Genomic DNA, 21,114 nt, shown 5'->3' on the forward strand with positions numbered 1-21,114 from the left:
AGGAGTTTAGATGACTTGAAGCAAGGCCGTATATAGGAGGTAGAATGGTTAGCCGTTTGTTTACATCGGTGACCTTGACAGATGACGTCAGCGGGTGTCTACTAATATTCGCCAATTTTAATCTTCCGAGGATTTTATACTCTAAGGCAGTTTGATATTAACATTTAGGCTCCCTTAGAGCCTAAAAAAGATAATTTACTTCACAGCAGTCTTAAAAATCGACAAAACCTTGACACCCCGTGACGTCATCTGTCTACTGAGCCCTCCCTATGTCGCAGCATAGAACCGTAACCCCCTGACTTGAAGAACTTGCCTATGAGAGGAGAGGAGCATGAAGGAGATCAGCATCATGATTAGGCAGCCAGACACGCAGCCAGCCAGCCCGAAAGACACACACAGACACAGGCAGAGAGAATCATACCTTTATCCAAGGTGCTTTCGGTGTATTGCCATGTGCTCCAGGACACTCGTGCTGTGGATGTCTCTGACAATCCGTAGCACAGGTGGCTCTGTATCATACACTTGATGGCCTTTCCCCAGCTCAGCTTCACAAGTTCAGTTGTATTCTTAGCCTGAAAAAGGGAAATCACAGAAGTTGCTTAAACAGAAATAAACGTTAATTATTGCAAAACCACCGTGAAATCCACGTGCCCATAACTTATTTCGGCTACACTGCATGCAATTCCTGGCAGTGGATACCTACAAGGTAAGAGGTTATGTTTTTCGTAAGAGGGAAGAATAATATTTTGGGATACTTTAAGCCTAAATCTAAATAGCGTGACATTGAAACACTAACTAATAACTATGATCCCTATTCAGAAGGGCCTAATAGATATCTCATTAACGCCGAGTGGCAACTATAGTTGCCATCTACAAAAACCTACTGCTGAAGGCAAGTTAATGACGTCAGAACAGCATTTGTGGGATGCCTAATCAGCATAGTCCCTTCTCATCATGATCAGACGGTTTTAGTCACGTCCTGTGCGCAACATGCTTCACAAATCAAGAAATAGTCAGACGTTGCAGAGACGGCCGCCATATTGGCTTGACGGTCCCGAAGAAAACGACGCTGTTTTTCCAGAGTGTCCGGTATTTCCGAGCATTTTCGGCTTATTTTGATCCAGAAAGGATGTAGGCAGGCTACCAGTGTCTCAAAACTTGAAAGCACTCTACTCATTTGTAGTTATTTGTACTAGATTTGTACTTGGCAACTATAGTTGCCACTCGGCGTTGGCGTAGTCAAAAATATGAGCGGTTCATAGTTAAATAGTTGTATTTACGGATATACTGTAACGAAACATATGTTATTCAACCAGACTGTCCCCGTGTATACCTTGGGACATAGTTACATGGACTTTTGCAAATAAATTAACAATTAAGGCAGAAATTAATTAAAAAATACATGCATGTCTATACATTACCATAGTGAACCCTACCCCCATCCATTGTTTTCTTGGTCTATTCTCGACATTGTTAAATCTGTTTATGTTTATCATCTACTGAAGATATTTTTGTGGAATGGGATGCAATCTCGCTTTCTCTTTCCTCTCTCCCTCTCTCTCTCTCTCTCTCTCTCTCTCTCTCTCTCTCTCTCTCTCTCTCGCTCTCTTTCCCTGTTCCTCCACTGGCGGATGCAGGAAACATTACGGACATTCATAGCTCACAGAGTCCGACTTGCCCGATTTTGTTTCGTTTTCTTTGTAAAGAAAGAGAACTAAAACGGCATTTATACGATAAAGATTGCCTACGATTGCACAGTAATGCATTTAGGTATAACAAACCGAAATCCGAGAAGTTTAGGTACGAGAATTTTCAAACCCTGCTGCGTGTGATATCACCTATCACCTTTCTGGATAAACCAGAGTCGCTCTCGCTTTCTATGTCGAAGACTATGCTTTGCTGGTTTTTCCTAGCGTTCGTTAGTCGCGCCACTTGCAGTATGCATAACCAAACTCAGGAATGCTCATCTGCAGGCACCGTGCCATGATGCTAAATCGTGTGACCAGCTCGTGTTTCAATTTGGAGGGGCACGTAGGTATTAACCCTCGCCCTGGCAGGGCATTTTTCATAACACGGCCTGGCAGGGGGGGGGGGTCGATGCGACCCCCCCCCTCGCGATTGGCTCCTATGGCACCTAGAAACACCAAATTTGGTAGGTAGGTGGGCCCCCAGTAGTTCTCGCCCCTGTGCAAATTTGGTTGCTCTAGGTCAATATTTAGGGGGGTTTTGGGGGGTATAAATGTAAAAATTTCGCTAAAAAACGGTCAAAAGTTTTTCGCTTATAACTTTTGATCTAATTAAGATAGAGCAAAAAGAAAAGCACCAGTGAACTCAGCACGTCAAGGCGCGTCGAATGATATACTTTTTAACTTGCTTAATTGTACTTAAAGTTTTTCTTAAATTTTAAGTAAACTTAAATTAATAAATTAAGTTCAAGTTAACCAAATTGCATCATATCGCATATCATTCGATTCGGCTGATCACCAGGAACACAATGATACCATTTTTTAAGCTCTAGCGTCATTATGTGCCAAGTTATTGGCAATAACGTCATTTGACCTCAGTTGACCTCATTTGACCTGACCCATGGATAAGTACACCAAACAAAGAAGCACCAAGTGACCTGCTGTTAAGTACCGTGGTTTCAAAGCACAAAAGTGATGGAACGAAGCGGATATCTCCAGTATTTTCCGAATTTAGTATTTTCCCATAGGCTTAACATTACGACGTAATGACCTCTAACTGACCTCAGGTCAGTGACCTCAAAAAAGCCGGACTATATGTTATACAACTCGGTGAACTTAGCACATCCTGAAAGTTTGAAGGAAATCAGTCAAAAACTGTGAGTTGGACAGGTGCAAAAAGAAAATTGAAATTTGACCATGACCTTGTACCGGTTTTTCTGACCTGGTGACCTGACCCAAGGTCACCCGGACCTGAAATTTTCAGGTCATATGTAAAAAGGTTGCCCCATAGGTTGTGCCAAATTTGGCGGCGCTGCGCGCCGCCGTTTTTACGCTATCTTCGAAAAACCTTAGGGGGGGGGGTCGCATCGACCCCCCCCCTGCCAGGGCGAGGGTTAAGCCTATTTGCATCAACAAATTAAGTTTTTAGCATCGTAAAGACGCTGTATGACGTTTACAAACAGGGACCCATAAACGAAAGCTCCCCCACCTCCTCCGCTGAGCTCCCATTGACGCCGATTATGACCTTGACACAGTCGTGATACCGAATTGATTCCGATGAAGCTGCTTGCTATCTGAACTTTCACAGCAGATGCTGGTGATTCAGCTGAATGAGACGGTGGAGGCGGCTTTGTGCTTTGGGTTTCGTGCGAGGATAACAGCACACGAAACTTTAGGTTACGATCACGTAGCTGATGTTGTCTCATGGGACTGAATGAAAATTGTGAACCAAAGGCGAGACATCGCCTGACTTGGGGCAGTGCTGATTCCTGGCACTGCCAGCTGGAAACGAGGAAATGGGGATTCAGGTGGTAGAAAATATGTGGGCCTGCTCAGTTGTCCTAAACTAGATGAAATTGAACTATATTTTTATGACACGTGGAATGTGTTCAAGTGCAAGTAGTGGTGGTCGCCTTGTACTTACACCACTTTTACTCGTCAATCAACATATCCCCCTTCTTATTCTGAAGTACAACCGCCAGTGTGTGCTCGAGTCGTGATCACGAAAGGGATCCAATTTGTCCAGACTCTCGTCCGAACAGTCTAAAAAACATTCGAAGGCGAACGGATTTACTGGTTAGGTAAGGACAGCAGAAGTACGTACGTATGCGGGAATCAGAAATATACTATACAATTCCATGGCTCCGGTAGGCCTGTAATCAGCGTGCTCGCAAATAGGCATGAATAATCGAGTTGCTTTGTACCCCGAGTTTTTACAAATGTATCATACCCGGTAGAAAGTTTTGTGATAGGACGGTATACCTGCCATCAACCATGTACGAGTAAATAGGGATCTGGTGAGAACTACGTATGAGATAATATGCATTCTTTGTTGAATTGTTTTCGAGCAGATTTTATTTATGCATGTCAAGATAAATGGTTAAAAAGGACTGGTAAAGAGCATCTGCTTTGGTACAGAAAAACACTTATTGATGGATAAATGAACTGTGTTTCCTGGATACCAAGGACTGCAGCTGCTTTGGGCACAGGCTACAGGCTTATACCATAGGGCATAGTGTAGATTCCACTACTTAGACGTAATTATCTTATTAAAAATTTATATTGAAGTGGCGTAACCACTTTTTTCTGTTTGGAAATTGGATTAAGGCTCGTGGGGGATAAGTTGGGACATAAATAGATTCAATGCATCCCGGCGATTAGTATTTGTTTAATGAAAAGTTACGATAGCGGCAATTTTTGACTACGCCAACGCCGAGTGGCAACTATAGTTGCCAGTCCAGAAATATATGTTAAAAATATTTCTATTTTTCAATACACCGTATGTGCATTTCTAGTGCATGTAGAAGCACAGGGCATCAAGAAAAACTGCCGAAATTTGCCCACGGAATTATCGTCGTTAATGAGTTAAGGACAAAGCTTTTCAGACATTCGTGTTACAACAGTGACTTTGGCGTATGACTGTGTAGTTACAGCGCATTCTTACAATCCATTTTTCTTGCTCAACATACGTGACAAAAAAGTGCTGTTCATACATCTTGGGGCGACACCATATTACCAGAACTTACACCAATGATCGTGTGGCGAATCTCGTCTCGCATGGACGGAACCTCCAGAGGCTCCAGAGGAGCTGCTGGAGGGACGGCCATTGCAGCAGCGCGCGCGTGCCAACAAACGTGGACACCGCATGCGCATCCATCTTCTTGCTGTGGCGTGTTCTCAGGGACGACTAGGTCCTACTCCGCCCAGTCGATGTGACTTGTACCCGCCTCGGCACATTCCAGCAACAGCTGCACCAGTCGCACCAGCGCCACCAAGGCACTATATACCGCCACCAGGGAGCTCAGCAGCAAAGAGTCGTGGTGCATGATGCGCTTAAGGCAGCTGGGAAGACCATAAAGTGGGCTCAGTGGATGCCCGATCTGTTGTACGGCAGAATCCACACTTTGGCCGTGGCCGCTCCACGCTCCAGTGTGCGCCAGGGCAGCAAGTTCATTACTGGCAGCCAAAACACCGAAAAGCCCAGCACTTTGCCAGCGATCCAACTGGTTAACACCGCCGATAGGAGTTGATTATTTCATCGTCCAGGAGGCCATCCCCATCTAGAGTGATTTCAAACTCGCATCAATTTTCGGTGCCGCTGGAGTACGGTGCGCTGGTGCCCGCAGACCCCCGCGCACCGACGGGGGTCTGCGCCAACTTAGTACCGACGGGGGGGGGCGGATGACCGCCCCCCCCCTGAGATCTCGAGAACGAAGCAAGATAGCGACAAGCGGTAAACGGCATCGGATACGCACGGTCAAGATCTACAATTTTTACTAAGGTCATTTTCAGGTCAGGTCAAAGATGACGTCACAGGGGTCGAAAAAGTCAAAATGGCGGCGCTAAATATGGAGTTTTTCTCGAATAACTTTCGAATTAGTCAAGATAGGAACAAACTAAGGGCATCATCGTGATCCTCGTCAATCCGCATCGAATGATATATATGTTGACCTCGAAAGGTCAAGGTCAAAGGTTGACCTCAGGTCACGTGACCTCGAGGTCATCATGTATATCATTCGATGCGTCTTGACGAGCTGAACACAATGAGACCATCCACGCGTCTGTATCTTGTTCCTGTACGGAGTTATTGGCCAAAAACCTTTGGTGACCTTTGATGACGTCACATGACCTCACAGCTGCCCAACAGCAAAACAGACCTCAAGGTAGTGAAGGTTGATCGTATATGAAGTCATGTATGGTATATGGGGCCATTCCGACCCGTTTTAGTGGTAAAAACAGGGAGTTGATTTTTCCCCCATTGACTTATAATGGGGAGGTCGCGAAATTGACCTGACCTTAGGTCACCGATATCAAAATTCCGAGATATACAAATTGTAGCTACTAATGACCTAATAACATCCTGCGACTTTCAAAGGCCTCCGACATCTACTGTAGCTCTGGCACGGTAAAGTTGCAAAAAAGTGACTTGAGGTTGGGTCATTCAAAGTGACCTGGTGACCTGACCTTGAAAGGTAGGAGGTTCAAACTTGCACACCATGTGTAAAATTGATAAGGGAATAGTCATACCAAATTTCGCGGCGCGTAGCGCCGCGGTTTTCCCGCTATTCGCGAAAAACCTCAGGGGGGGGGCGGATATCAGCCCCCCCCGTCGGTGCGCGGGTTAAGCCTGTGGCACTCGATTACGCTGCTTTAGCTATCAGCTGTCAATTAATCCACCCCGTTTCCCTAAAAATAGACAGTCAGATTCGGTCTGGGTCCTAACGACCCTCTAGATTCGCCGGGGACGATATCGGGTCGCTGTTGATGCACCCGACCCCCACCGGACACGATTGGTAGCCGAGGTCCGTGACGTCAGCCGGGCGCGAAGTTTTCCCTTCACAATAGGCTTAAAGGTAGTATGCCACCTTTGAAAGATTTCCCATTTTATTTTTCCTAGGATAAGAAGCTTCTGTTTTTACCTAATATCGCAAAAAAAAATCAAAAATGGGCCTGGAATAGTGCCTTTTTCGCCTAAAAGTTTATCGGTTTTTAGATATGTATAACAACTGTAGTGGGCTCACCTGCAAACAGGCGTCGGGCAACAATCGCGAATGCGGCGCACTTGTGACAATAAGCAAAGGTCATTATAGTGTTACGACCATACGACGTACGGGAATTAGTTATCAGCTGTCTAATCGTAGACAACACAATGTCGAGCCTTAAACTGTAAGCCCGTATTGGTATTGTTTCTTTTATTTGGCTGTCGAACATTATTTATGGTTTAAAATATGATTTTATGTAAAATAATTGATATGAAAAAGCCGTCTTATAAGTTATGACCCCATTTCACCACACGCAAGTGGCAGAAATGACAATGATCAGCTGACGCATTTTTCTTGGCCGAAGTCAGAGCGCGCGGCCCGACGCACCACGCGTATTTGGAAATTCCGACCTCGACGAGCATCAGAAGCCACCTAACAGGCGTGTTCGAAACCGCAGGAGATGATGATGAACGGGTTTATCGAAACTTGATTGGATGAGCATATCGGTAATAGCGATTTCAGTGTGTGCATTTATTGTTCATAGTGGTGTGAAATGTGGTTGGGGTACGACCGACAACCCGTCGGGGCGAATTTCGCACTGGGGTACTCAAAATTTGAAGAATTTAAGACGTTTCCATGAGTTTTGAAGGTATGGATAATTTCTAAAAATCCGGTTCTCCTTATCTGGGCCATTAACTCCATACGGTCCAAGAAAGCTGGCACACTACCTTTAACGCAAACTATCCGAAGTTCATTCGAGGAAATCTCACTTTGGAAGTGCAAAAAAAAATTGTCCTCTGTATCATTTACTATCAGAAAACTTCCATTACTTTGCCTCAAAGACTGCTGCTAAAAACATCTTAATAATAACACTTTCATTATATAATACTTTCGTTTAATTTACAACATTGCAAACGTTAAAGTTAACCATGGTAGTCACTAGTCACGTGACCAAAGGTATAGCAGGGGTAGGGACATACTCAAAATGGGTTCCAAGTTTTTCACATTAATTAAATAATTTTCATGATGAAATTTGAAAATCGTATTTTATTGTTAAGTAATAACGATTTTCGTAGATGAATTCTTTCCTAATCGATGAAAATTTTCCACCTTCAGAATGTCTGTGACGTCATCAGGGCTATCCTTTTCAACACCCGATCTTCCTGTTTCTTATAGACATCTTGAATGCACCCGTCTTAGTGTCTTAAAGTACTTATACAGCTTCGACCACGGATGTCGGACAGGGCGACCGTTCCAGGGTTGTACGAAGTTACGCACAATCCAGGCCTAGGATGCATCATGATTTATAAGAGTGCAATCTATAGCAGTGGCGGCGGATTCGATTTTGGCGTGGGGGGGGGGCAAGATCCCAGACCAGGTGGGTGACAGAACGTGATCGCCTGAGGCGGTGGGGGTAGAAATATTTTCGTCATTTAATGCTCAATGCAATCGCTGTGACTTTTTACAAGACCTCGTCGTTGTTGCTTGCTTTCAACGACTGGTCCCCGAGTGATGGCTATCCTCACGCAAGATATGATGAATGGAGCTAGCAATTAAGCCCCAAAAAGATATCGAAAATAATATAAAACACTTCTTTTGAAGGAGATGAATGGTTTTGAATGGAGCCTCACGAAATATGTTTCAGATATGACGCGTCACACAAACTGACGCATAAAGACTGACAGACTGTGTTCAAAAACGTGACCGCGAGCGCTTGTTGACGAATGAAAAGCGTAGGTATTGCCCGGTCGCCATAGCAACTAGTAAGCGTCACAAACTTCGAACACTATCCGAGTGCGCCAAGTTCGACTACATCGAGGACGGTGGATGATGGTTGCCAGCTGATTAATCTGATGAAACGCGAATAAATTCAACTTTTGTTTGAGATTGCGAGTAAATATGTGTTTGTTGATTTCAAATATCATTGAATTAGTTTTTGTAAATAAATCTGCAAACGCCTCAAAGCAAAGTGTTAAAAAGGATAAATCAAGGTGTAGGCGGCGCCGCTGCGGCGCGCGGTGGAACGGGGGTGCGGGCTCCCAGTCGTGCGCCGCTCCGCTCAAGCCGGCTCGCTCTTCTCTCTGTCCCGGTTGCCTCCCCGCTCTGCCTGCCTGGAGAGCCGGGACGGCCGGGACTACCTCCCCTCGGTTTGCGAGTAGCATCGCCCATGGTCCTAGAGGTGGACATTTTCGTATGGCTTTTACTCTGTTTGTACTTGATTTTGCTGTACTTTGCGTTTTTCCGTTGTATCATTTGTACTACGTTGATTGTCGTAAACGACCAATTTGAAATGTATCGCGTGATTATTTGCTAGTTTGAATATTCGATGGCTCATTGTTCGTTGGCGTATTGTTAGAAGGCAATTTCTGCAATACTTCTCAGTACTCGTTTGTTGTGTGACGTGCCACCCGGCTCTATGCCCGGCCATGATTCCGGATCATTCGCGCTGATGGCGGCAGAGGCGGTCGTGTCGTGTCTGTGTTTGCGCGAGCGATGGTAAGTGGCTGTCACAGGGGCGGATCCAAGGGGGGGTCACATGGGTCATGGCCCCCCCCTTGAGGCCCGGGGGCCCAAAGACCTGCCAGGGGCACCACCGGCCTATCAGGGGTATCACAGTCCTGACAGGGGCACCTTAGGACCGCCAGGGGCACCACAGGCCTAGCAGGGACACCACGGGCCTGGTGCCCCTGGGCCCTGACAGGACTGTAACGCCCCTGACAAGCCTGAAGTGTCCCCGGCAGGCACGTGGTGCCCCTGACAGGCCTGAGGCGCCCCTGCAAGGCCGGTGGTGCCCCTGGCAGGCCTGTGGTGTCCATGGCAGGCCTGTGGTGCCCTTGCTAGGCCTCTGGTGCCCCTGACAGGCTTGTAATGCCCCTGGAAGGACTGTGGTGCCCCTGGGCCCTGACAAGCCTGAGGTGCCCCTGACAGGCCAGTGGTGCCCTTGCTAGGCCTGTGGTGCCCCTGGCAGGCCTCTGGTGCCCCTGACAGGCTTGCGGTGCCCTTGGAAGGACTGTGGTGTCCCTGGGCCCTGACAAGCCTGAGGTGCCCCTGACAGGCCCGTGGTGCCCTTGTTAGGCCTGTGGTGCCCCTGGCAGGCCTCTGGTGCCCTTGCTAGGCCACTGGTGCCCCTGGCAGGCCTCTGGTGCCCCTGCGCCCGGAGAGGACTGGTGCCCCTGAAAAGTCTGAAGTGCCCCTCGGCAGGCCCGTGGTGCCCCTGACAGGCCCAAGGTGCCCCTGCAAGGCCGGTGGTGCCCCTGGCAGCCCTCTGGTGCCCCTGGCAGGTCTGTGGTGCCCCTGGCAGGTCTGTGGCGCCCCTGGCAGACCTGTGTTGACTGGTGCCCCTGCTAGGTCGCTGGTGCCCCTCACAGACCTGTGGTGCCCCTGGGCCTTGACAAGCCTGAGATGCCTGGCTATGACAGGCTCGTGGTGCCCCTGATAGACCAGTGGTGCCCCTGCTAGGCCGCTGGTGCCCCTCACAGGCCTGCGGTGCCCCTGGAAGGACTGTGGTGCCCCTGCCACTAGGGGTGCTCATGGGCCCAACAGGCCCGTTGTGCCCCTGACAGGCCTGTAGTGTCCTTGCTAGGCCTGTGGTGCCCCTGCTTCCTGGCGGGCCTGTGGCGCCCCTACAAGGCCATAGGTGCCCCTGACAGGTTTGTGGTGTCCCTGGAAGGACTTTGGTGCCCCTGACAAGCCTGAAGTGTCAAGGACAGACCCTTTAGACGCCAGTGTCAAGTTCGTCGGACTGACAACGATTTGCTTACCTGATAACGTTCCTGTAAGTACTCACTACTCAGCGTCCACAACATATACATATACACATAGCACATTCATATATACTTGCTTACAATTGGTAAATGTGGTTGTGGCTAAGAGTTAAGATACTGACTAAAAATAAAAAATAAAAATAAAAAACTGAAAATGGGGGCACCACCAAAATGAAGTGGACGAAATCCGTTGAGTTTTTAATTTTGGGTATAGGTAGGGGCACCACTTCGATTCATGACCCTCCCCTTGGAGTTTTCCTGGATCCGCCCCCAGTTGTATTTCACTATGATGCGTTTAAATGTGTGATCTGTTAGCTCGTATAGATATTCTGTTGTCAATTTCATATAAGACGTTTCGGCGCCAATATGATTAAAACCGAGACTTTGATACTTTGCACTGAGGTAAACGACAATGGACCTGACTGGTGTCTGGATTCGTAGATATGGCGTCGGAGATGTGAGGCTGGCTTGGAAGGATGCCTCTGGATGTATGGACGTTAGCCGCGAAGCGACCCAGAAGGCACATTTGTCGGTAGGTCACGAAATGTCACGAGTGTTGGGAAAGGTCACGAAATGTCACGAATGTTAGGAAAGGTCACGAAATGTCACGAATGTTCAGAAAGGTCACGAAATGTCACGATTCATTTGATGTCAGTACGCAGGGATGCTGTGTTATCTGTGGTAGGGCCCCTCACGGCCTGTTATGGTGTATCATTTATTGGTACGTTTAAGCCCTCTTTGTTTGCCCACCCCTTTCGTTTATTTATTGTACGTTTGGTAACGCTTATTTATACGTCTTTTGATTTGTGTATTGTGTTTCGTTCCCAGCAACGACTGTTACTCTCGAGATCGTGTGGGCTATCTACTCAGCTCACTCGGTCCAATAAACGGTCCGTTAAGACATACTGGATTTCAACACGCTGGGTCTGGAGATGCGGCTACAGTTGCGACAAGTGTCGACAACGGCGACGAGCTGCCCACGGCAGAGTAGCGACTTCTGCAGCTACGCGTGAAGGCAGCTCGACCACCCACCGGGAGGACCTCGCAGCACGCTCACACCGGCTGGTGGCTCTGCTGGCCTCGTGAGGCGGCTGGTTTGCTGCTGCTGGCTGGTGCTGGTGAGGACTGAGTCGCCCCTGCTCATCAGTGAGTGCTCTACTTCTGCTGATATTTGGGGTAAGCGGGCTGTATGGTACTTGCAGTGGCGCAGTGACATTCTGATAAACGGTTCACAAAAACAGTGACTCTGGAGGCAAACTGGTGATCAAATGTGAACTATCTTGTAAAGTGTGTGCCTTCATGGTAAATGAGTCGAAGAGAACAGTATCTTGAGAAGCGACAGACACTTAGTGCATCAGTGTGTGATCATTTATTGTGCTGTGAGTTATGCTGAGTATGGTTTCCAGTGTTTGTGTTCGCTGATCTACTAAGGGGTTAAGGACAACCTGTTGATTGATAGACATTCCAGGATAGCATTGTTGCTGGTTAGTTCCAGTTTCCAGAAGAGCTTTCTAATTTGATTTGTGGTAGTTGGTTGTGCCCAGGCTCGGTCACGAGATGGATACGCTCGGCAAACTAAGGGTTCATCAGCTGAAGGCTGAGCTGTCGAGAAGAGGGGAAGATAGTAGAGGACCTAAGGCGGTGCTGGTGAATCGTCTGGAAGACATCCTGAAAGGGGAAGGCGTTGATTTGGCAACATTTGTCACAGAGTTTGGTAGATCCGAACAGACTGATCGTGTAGGCGGTGTAGGATTTGATGGTCAGACTGGTGAAGGAGCTCCGCCGCTAGATGTTCCGGAAGAGCTAGACAGAGCGGGTGTCCGTAGTCGGGAAGTCGCTCCAGGCCAGGAGGCTGGTGGGTCGCTCTCTGTTGACCACTTTGATGCGTCTGGTACCAGGCCTGGCACTGGAAGCCCTGCTGAATCGGTGAAGTCATCCCGTTCTTCGTCAACAAGGGCATCAAGCAAGGCCACAGTTGCTTCAGAACGGGCCTTCGAGGCAGCAAGAAGAGCGGGACTGCATGCTAAGGCAGCAGCGTTGAGGAAAAAGCATGAGCTCGAAGACATGCAAGAGCAGTTGAGAAGAAGGAAAGAGGAACTGGAAATTCAAGCTGAACTGGATGAAAGCCTGGCAAGGGAAGGTGTATTGGCTCAGTTTGATAAGGAAGAAACCTTCAAGAGGATTGAGACATTAACGCCACAAGAACAAGAAAGCAGAGCACAAGAACAAGAAGAAAGAAGAACACAAGAACAAGAAGAAAGAACAACACAAGAACAAGAAGAAAGAAGGACACAAGAAGAAGAAGACGAAGAAAGAGCACATGATCAAAGAAGAACGCGTGTTCAAGAAAGAGCACAAGAACCAAGAAGAACACGTGTACAAGAAGAAAGAGCACAAGAACCAAGAAGAACACGTGTACAAGAAGAAAGAGCACAAGATCCAAGAACACGTGTACAAGAAGAAAGAGCACAAGAACCAAGAAGAACACGTGTACAAGAAGAAAGAGCACAAGATCCAAGAACACGTGTACAAGAAGAAAGAGCACAAGATCCAAGAACACGTGTACAAGAAGAAAGAGCACAAGAACCAAGAAGGACACGAGTACAAGAAGAAAGAGCATACGAACAAGGAAGAAAAGCACAAAATCAAGAAAGTGAACGAAGGAGAGCAAGCAGGAATGAGCCTGGAGCTCAGCAGCACGGGGACTCCACACAGGCTCTCCTAGCCCATCTGGAAAGAAGTCAGCTGCCCAAGGCTGAGATACCGATATTCACTGGAGACGTTACGAAGTACAGATCTTTTATACGTGCATTCGACAGTCGGATCTCCTCCAAAACTGATGACGACGAAGAAAAGCTGTACTTTCTCGAGCAATATACAAGTGGTAAGCCACAGGACATAATCAGGGGCTGCCTGCACATGACGACTGGATCGGGCTACCTGGAAGCCAGGAGACTCCTTGATCGGAGGTACGGAGACGAGGACTCAATCACAAGTGCGTTTGTGGATATGCTTGTGGAGTGACCACAAGTAAAACCAGGAGATCTGGAAGGAATGGATCGTTTGTCACTGACGCTGAGGTCTTGTAACAACGTAATGAGTGGAATATCACCCGGAGCAAGGGAGACAGACCACCCAAAGACCATGCGGAAAATCATCGAGAAGCTGCCCTACAACCTGCAGGACCAGTGGCGCCGCCTAGCGGACCATATCCATGAACAGGAGCACAGACGAGCGCGCTTTGAGGATATCGTCGACTTTGTCGAGAGAGAAGTAAGGATCCAGACGAACCCGATGTTTGGTCGTCAGCACAATGTCAGCAGGACAAGAGAACAGGAAGGTCAGCGGAGAAAGGTTCAAACTGTATCGGCAACAGTCATCGAGCCAGGAGCTCAGCAGCGGCGGGGATCGCTCAAGTGTTTGTTCTGTTCAAAGGCACATTACCTCGACCAATGTGAAGAGTTCAGAGGAAGGGCACCTCATGAGAAGAGTGCCTTCATCAGAGAGCAGGGACTTTGCTTTGGATGCCTCTGCAAGGGTCACCTGGTGAGGGAATGTGCGAAAAGGAGAACCTGCTCAATCTGCAGACTCCGTCATCCAACAGCACTGCACAACGACAGACCACCGCCAGAGCACGGTGTTCGAATCGTCTCTGACGGCCATGCAGGTAGTGAAGTGCAGCAGAACCCGAGTCAAGTCGTAACAAATGGCAGAGTGAAGCTGAGGAGCTCTTCCAAGACGTGTGCTGACTCGTCATCTACTATGATGTCTATCGTACCCGTGAAGATGTGGACTGATGGTGGCCAGAAAGTAGAGACGTACGCGTTTCTTGACGGAGGCAGTTCAGCGACGTTCTGCTCGGAGTCTTTGCTGAAGCAGATCGGAGCTGTTGGCGAAAACGTTAAGCTCTCAATGACTACCGCGTCAGTTGACAATCAGCAAGTGGACAGTCGTGTGATAAAGGGAGTCAAGATATCGGATCTGGGTGGAAGTACGTGCATTGCGATGCCTCCGATGTACACTCTCAGCACAATTCCTGTGAAACTAGAAGACATGGCGTCAAGCGAGGATCTAAACCAGTGGGTTCACTTGCAGGGCATTGATTTGGCGCGGATCGATGCTGAAATTGGTCTCCTGATAGGCAGCAACTGTCCTCAGGCGCTCCAGCCGCTAGAGGTAAGACGAAGTGAAGATGGTGGGCCGTTCGCGCTTCGGACTGAGTTAGGATGGATGGTGCAGGGCCCAAGACGCGTTTGTCAGAACGAGAACGACAGAGTAAGAGTGAATCGTATCAGGGTTGTCAATGAGAGCTCCGATCTCCATCGCAGTTTCATGGCTTTGTACAACCAGGATTTCGAAGACCATGGTAGTGCTGTGGACGTCGGTCTGTCTAGAGAGGACCAGCAGTGGCTCAAGAAGGTGGAGACTGGAGTGCGCTTCATCAACGGGCACTACGAGTTACCAGTCCCCCTCAGAGACGAGCAGGTGTTTCCTAACAACAGACAGCAAGCAGAGAAGCGCGCCCAAGGTCTGAAGAAGCGGATGATGCGTGATGAGAAGTATCTGAGGGACTACAGCAGGTTCGTCAGTGAGCTGATTGACAAGGACTACGCGGAAAAGGTGTCCAGAGAGAGTTTGGACGCCTGCTGGGGTAGAACGTGGTATATTCCACACCACGGTGTCTACCACCCAGCGAAACCGGACAAAATCAGAGTAGTTTATGACTGCTCAGCGAGCTACCGAGGTGTGTCTCTCAACGATCGACTGCTTCAGGGGCCCAACTTGACCAGCTCACTTATCGGAGTGCTGCTGCGGTTCCGTCAGGAACCCTTCGCCATCATGGGAGATGTTGAAAAGATGTTCTACCAAGTTCGAGTTGCTGACAGAGACAGAAGTCTGTTACGATTCCTCTGGTGGCCCGACGGGGACTTATCTCGACAGTTGGAAGACTACCAAATGAACGTTCACCTGTTTGGTGCGACGTCGTCGCCATCCTGCGCGAACTTCGCGCTGCGAAGGACGGCTCAGGACTACGGAGGGCTGTATCAACCGGAGGTAGCAAGGTGCATACAGAGGAACTTCTACGTTGACGACTTTCTCAAGTCTGCGTCAACTGAGGACGAAGCAGCAGGGCTCGCGCTGGAAGTTCGTGAGTGCTGTGCCAGAGGAGGTTTCAGGTTAACGGGTTTTGTCAGCAACAGCTCAAGGGTGATGTCATGTCTCCCCGAAACAGATCGTGCTCCGAGTCACAAAATGGACCTCACTAAAGGTGTGCTGTCTCCGCAGAGAGCTCTAGGAGTACAGTGGGATGTCGATCATGACACACTCAGCTTCAGAGTGGAGGTACAGCGTGGTCCAGCCTCGAGGAGAGGAATCTTGTCCACTGTGAGTGCCATGTATGACCCCTTGGGATTTGGAGCTCCATTTTTGTTGCCAGCAAAAGTGTTGCTTCAGGACCTGTGCAGATTACAGCTGGGTTGGGATGATCCAATTCCCTACTCTCATCTCCAGCGGTGGAATCAGTGGTGTGAAGAGCTTGCAGACCTTCGAGATTTTTCCGTTCCGAGAAGCGTCGCCCCACTGCATGGTGAGGCTCGGAGTCGCCAGCTGCACATGTTCGCAGATGCGAGTGAAGTCGGGTATGGAGCGGTTGGGTACGTTCGAGTAGAGGACGCTGCGGGAAGGATTACGACATCCCTACTGATGAGCAAGTGCCGTGTAGCCCCATTGAAGACCTGCTCCATCCCTCGCCTGGAGTTGACGGCTGCCGCTCTGGCAGTACAATTGAGCACTCAAATACTCTCCGAGACAGATCTGCATTTCGATGAGATGTGTTTTTGGACCGATAGAGTCTCAACGCTCCGCTACATACAGAACGTCACATCTCGCTTCCAGACGTTCGTGGCCAACAAATTAGCCGTCATCCATGATGGCTCAAGTCCTAACCAGTGGCGATACGTCCCTTCAGAGCTGAATCCGGCAGACAGCTTATCCCGTGGTCAGTCAGGACCAGCGTTTCTTGCATCTCGCTGGGTTCTTGGCCCAGCGTTCCTCGAGAGCGCCGCCTGTGAATGGCCGGATCAGTCACAAGTCCAACAGCTTCAGGGCAGTACAGAGGAGCTTGAGATCAAGAAAAGCGTAGTCAGCGCCACCACAGCTACAGAAGGTAATGACTACACTGCACAGCTGCTGAACAGCACAAGTGACTGGTTCAAGCTGAAGAAACGTGTCGCATGGGTGCTTCGGTGGAAGCAGCTGCTGCAGAAGAGAGTAGCCGGCAGGAAGGAGTCCGGTACACGTGATGAAGATCTTCTTTCACCTAGGCTGTCCGTACAAGAACTTGAGATGGCAGAAGCTGCGATTCTGAGACATGTTCAAGAACAGGCGTTTCCTGAAGAAATGTCCGGTTCAGTGAGGAAGTCGAGCCGTTTGTTCCGTCTGAATCCTTGTGTGGTTGACGGAACTCTACGAGTCGGAGGACGGCTCGTAAACGCTCAGATTCCAGACGCTGCAAAACAGCTGATTCTTCCCAAGAATGGTCACGTCACTGACCTCATTATACGGGACATGCACGAGAGAAAGGGACATTCTGGAAGGGAACATGTCCTGGCTGAGTTGCGCCGAAGGTTCTGGATTGTGTCTGGAAGCTCTGCAGTACGCAGAGTTCTGTCAAGATGCGTTAGATGTCGAAAGATTCAGGGATCGGTGGTGACACAGCAGATGTCGAACCTACCGGAAGACAGAACGGCGCCAGAAGGTGGAGTTTTCAGTCGAGTTGGGACCGATTATTTTGGTCCGTTCTATGTCAAGGTGGGACGAAAGCAGATGAAGAGATATTGTGTGCTTTTCACGTGTCTCGCAACTCGGGCTATTCACATCGAGGTTTGCGAAACCCTAGATACAAGCTCTTTCATTAATGCTCTTCGCAGATTCCAGGCTCGGAGAGGTCAAGTGAAGTTTATCAGGTCTGACAATGGGACGAATTTCACAGGCACTGAGAGAGAGCTGAGAGAAGAAGTCCGCAAGCTGCAAGAGAAAAGTGTTCATGACTGCTTACTGAAGGAGGGGATCACGTGGAAGTTCACCCCTCCAGGTGCCTCATCGCAAGGAGGTATATGGGAGAGACAAGTTCGGAGCATCAGGAAAGTCCTGAATGCGCTCCTCAGGGAGCAGACGATGACTGACGAGTCGCTCCGCACGCTTCTATGCGAAGTGGAGGCTGTGCTCAACAGTAGACCTCTAACGACGGTATCAAGTGACCCAGCTGATCTGCAGCCTCTCACCCCCAACGACCTCCTACTACTGCGTGGTGGTCCGGTGCCAGACGGCATCTTCAGCGAGGGGGACAGCTGCTTTGGTCGAAGGTGGAAGCAGGTGCAATATCTCGCCGACCTGTTTTGGAAGCGTTGGGTAAAGGAATACCTGCCACTTCTTCAGCAGCGCCAGAAGTGGGTCAGAACACGGAAGAACCTCTCTGTTGGTGACGTTGTTTTGGTCGTTGACGTTAACAGCCCGCGATGTCGATGGCCTCTTGGACGCGTATTGGAGGTGTTTCCGGACAGCGAGGGTCTTGTGCGTTCCGCTATGGTGAAAACGGCAAGCAGCGTCTTGAAGAGGCCGATCTCGAAGTTAGTGTTTCTCATCTAGAATAAGTAATGTGACGCACATGGTGCGCACATGGGGGCGGGTGTAGGCGGCGCCGCTGCGGCGCGCGGTGGAACGGGGGTGCGGGCTCCCAGTCGTGCGCCGCTCCGCTCAAGCCGGCTCGCTCTTCTCTCTGCCCCGGTTGCCTCCCCGCTCTGCCTGCCTGGAGAGCCGGGACGGCCGGGACTACCTCCCCTCGGTTTGCGAGTAGCATCGCCCATGGTCCTAGAGGTGGACATTTTCGTATGGCTTTTACTCTGTTTGTACTTGATTTTGCTGTACTTTGCGTTTTTCCGTTGTATCATTTGTACTACGTTGATTGTCGTAAACGACCAATTTGAAATGTATCGCGTGATTATTTGCTAGTTTGAATATTCGATGGCTCATTGTTCGTTGGCGTATTGTTAGAAGGCAATTTCTGCAATACTTCTCAGTACTCGTTTGTTGTGTGACGTGCCACCCGGCTCTATGCCCGGCCATGATTCCGGATCATTCGCGCTGATGGCGGCAGAGGCGGTCGTGTCGTGTCTGTGTTTGCGCGAGCGATGGTAAGTGGCTGAGCAGTTGTATTTCACTATGATGCGTTTAAATGTGTGATCTGTTAGCTCGTATAGATATTCTGTTGTCAATTTCATATAAGACGTTTCGGCGCCAATATGATTAAAACCGAGACTTTGATACTTTGCACTGAGGTAAACGACAATGGACCTGACTGGTGTCTGGATTCGTAGATATGGCGTCGGAGATGTGAGGCTGGCTTGGAAGGATGCCTCTGGATGTATGGACGTTAGCCGCGAAGCGACCCAGAAGGCACATTTGTCGGTAGGTCACGAAATGTCACGAGTGTTGGGAAAGGTCACGAAATGTCACGAATGTTAGGAAAGGTCACGAAATGTCACGAATGTTCAGAAAGGTCACGAAATGTCACGATTCATTTGATGTCAGTACGCAGGGATGCTGTGTTATCTGTGGTAGGGCCCCTCACGGCCTGTTATGGTGTATCATTTATTGGTACGTTTAAGCCCTCTTTGTTTGCCCACCCCTTTCGTTTATTTATTGTACGTTTGGTAACGCTTATTTATACGTCTTTTGATTTGTGTATTGTGTTTCGTTCCCAGCAACGACTGTTACTCTCGAGATCGTGTGGGCTATCTACTCAGCTCACTCGGTCCAATAAACGGTCCGTTAAGACATACTGGATTTCAACACGCTGGGTCTGGAGATGCGGCTACACAAGGCTTATGAAAATCGTGAGGAGGGTTGGTAAAAGCAGGAAAAAGGGTCACGTGACTGGTGTCCCAACCTTATCTGTAAGAATCTTGTCCCAGACCAAGATGATATCACAGGTGGATCAGAAAGGCGGTTTCGAGACTGCTGAGTGCTGGTACATACCGTATGTACCGTATGTAATCGGACACCCCAAAAAAGTCCCAAGATCCGGAAACTCCTCAGATTTGTATTTCCAGGGGGGGGGGACGAAACGCCCTCCCCCTGTTTTTTTCGTCGATATCTCCTAAACGGCTGGAGATATCGCCACTAAACTTTCAGGACCCCTCCGATCAATTTCACAAATTGTGACCATAAATTTTTCCAGAGGCTATGATAGGTTGGCCACAAATGACTTCAGAATGACGTCATGTTCCGCCATTTCCGACCGAAAAAAGACCTTCGCGAGAAGAGCTGTCAGGCCTACAGCTTTGAAGATACAGAAAAATGATCAAGACAAAAGGTGTAGAATTGACGGCTACAATACTGCTATCTCGGATTTTTGAAGTTTTTGAGATTAGACCCCCAAAAACAAAAAGACATTTTTTGATAGATTAGCAAAAAAGAATTAAAAAAAACAAAATATATGTGATAGTACCTACCAGGGGGCGTCGAAGTCTAGTAGGAAAATCTGTCAATCCCCGGCGTGACGTAGCGTCGGGGATGACCGACGGCACCTTGCACTGAAAGATACGGCAGAACGGCTATTTCTGAAAAATGATTAAAAATACTTGTGTGCTGGTATGACACATAAAACGCTTATCAGCATGCTCCTCATCATCTGATGAAGCCATATCCGTGATCGACGAAAATAGCCGAGCCCGCTCCCAATTTCCAACCCTCGACCTTATAAGCAAAAGATGTAAGCGTAATCCTTAAGGGCGACTTTCCGTTACATATCCGTATGTATATGTTACGGGCCAAGTGCGAAGGCTAGTCCGTTTGCGAACGGACTAGTCCATTCGCGAATGGACTAGGCCGTTTGCGAATGGCGGTCCGTTTGCAAACGGACTAGTCCGTTTGCGAATGGCCGGCCGTTTGCGAACGGACGGGTTTGTGGCGTTGCACTTAGCCGCCGGAAGCATGGATCCTCGGATTGGGGTACGATTCCGAATGAATGGGGGACCGCTGGTCGATGCAGGGGCGTCGCCGACGGGGGGGGTCGGAGGGGTCCGGACCCCCCCCCCCCCCACACACACACATTCTTGAAAATATGCCGGTCCGACGCCCCCCCCCCCCTCCCCTCCCCCCCCACACACACACACACTCTTGGCCACGAAAATAGATCAATAAAGTAAAATATTTTAAAAACGATTTTGGTGCATTCTCAAAATAAAATTGTCTAAATCCGAGGAGTTTTCAGTATTTGGTGGGGATTACTTTGACTGACCGTCCGACCAGATCCCCTAGTCGAAATTCCGTGGCGACGCCACTGCGTCTATATGTTTAGTTTGTTCTCCGGAGCAGATCTGCGAGCTGGCGCAACTCTGGGTTAAGGTCTCCACACACCTGGTCCATTCGGGATGCGACTTTCCGCTGAACCCTGCACAACGCGGAAATTATAGCAACGTGTTGCCGCTGGCCAGGCTTCGGCCACCGATCTGGATCTGGGGGAGGTCAAATCGACCCCCACCGGACACGATTTGGTAGCCGAGGTCTGTGACGTCAGCTGGGCGTGAAGTTTTCCCTTCACCATAGGCTTTACACACAAATTGACCAAAGTTCATGCCATGATATCTCAGTCTGGAAGTGCAACAAGGATTAAATGTTGGC

General features: G+C 49.0%; 2 protein-coding genes across 3 annotated transcripts in view; both read left to right on the forward strand.

Annotated features, from left to right (window-relative positions):
• The first annotated feature begins 658 nt into the window (after positions 1–658).
• Positions 659–21,114, forward strand: part of LOC122375559 — a 50,482-nt gene continuing 30,026 nt past the window's right edge. The window contains exon 1 of the mRNA XM_043355029.1: positions 659–706. Within this exon, the coding sequence (XP_043210964.1) occupies positions 677–706 (30 nt within the window). The 5' untranslated portion in view covers positions 659–676. The remainder of the gene's footprint in view (positions 707–21,114) is intronic.
• Positions 8,759–19,300, forward strand: LOC122375558. 2 transcript variants are annotated; one of them, XR_006255421.1, is made up of 5 exons: positions 8,759–9,163; positions 10,873–10,963; positions 11,260–11,577; positions 18,807–18,897; positions 19,194–19,300. XR_006255421.1 is itself a non-coding variant. In XM_043355027.1 (3 exons), the coding sequence occupies exon 1, from the start codon at positions 15,271–15,273 to the stop codon at positions 18,076–18,078; it is 2,808 nt and encodes a 935-aa protein (XP_043210962.1). In that variant the 5' UTR covers positions 15,040–15,270; the 3' UTR covers positions 18,079–18,623; positions 18,807–18,897; positions 19,194–19,300. The 2 variants fall into 2 exon arrangements, 1 of the variants encoding a protein (XP_043210962.1); XM_043355027.1 differs by lacking the exons at positions 8,759–9,163; positions 10,873–10,963; positions 11,260–11,577 and adding an exon at positions 15,040–18,623.

This window comes from Amphibalanus amphitrite, unplaced genomic scaffold (assembly GCF_019059575.1).
Source record: "Amphibalanus amphitrite isolate SeventyFive unplaced genomic scaffold, NRLGWU_Aamphi_draft 001869F_arrow, whole genome shotgun sequence".
Lineage (NCBI taxonomy): Eukaryota > Metazoa > Arthropoda > Thecostraca > Balanomorpha > Balanidae > Amphibalanus > Amphibalanus amphitrite.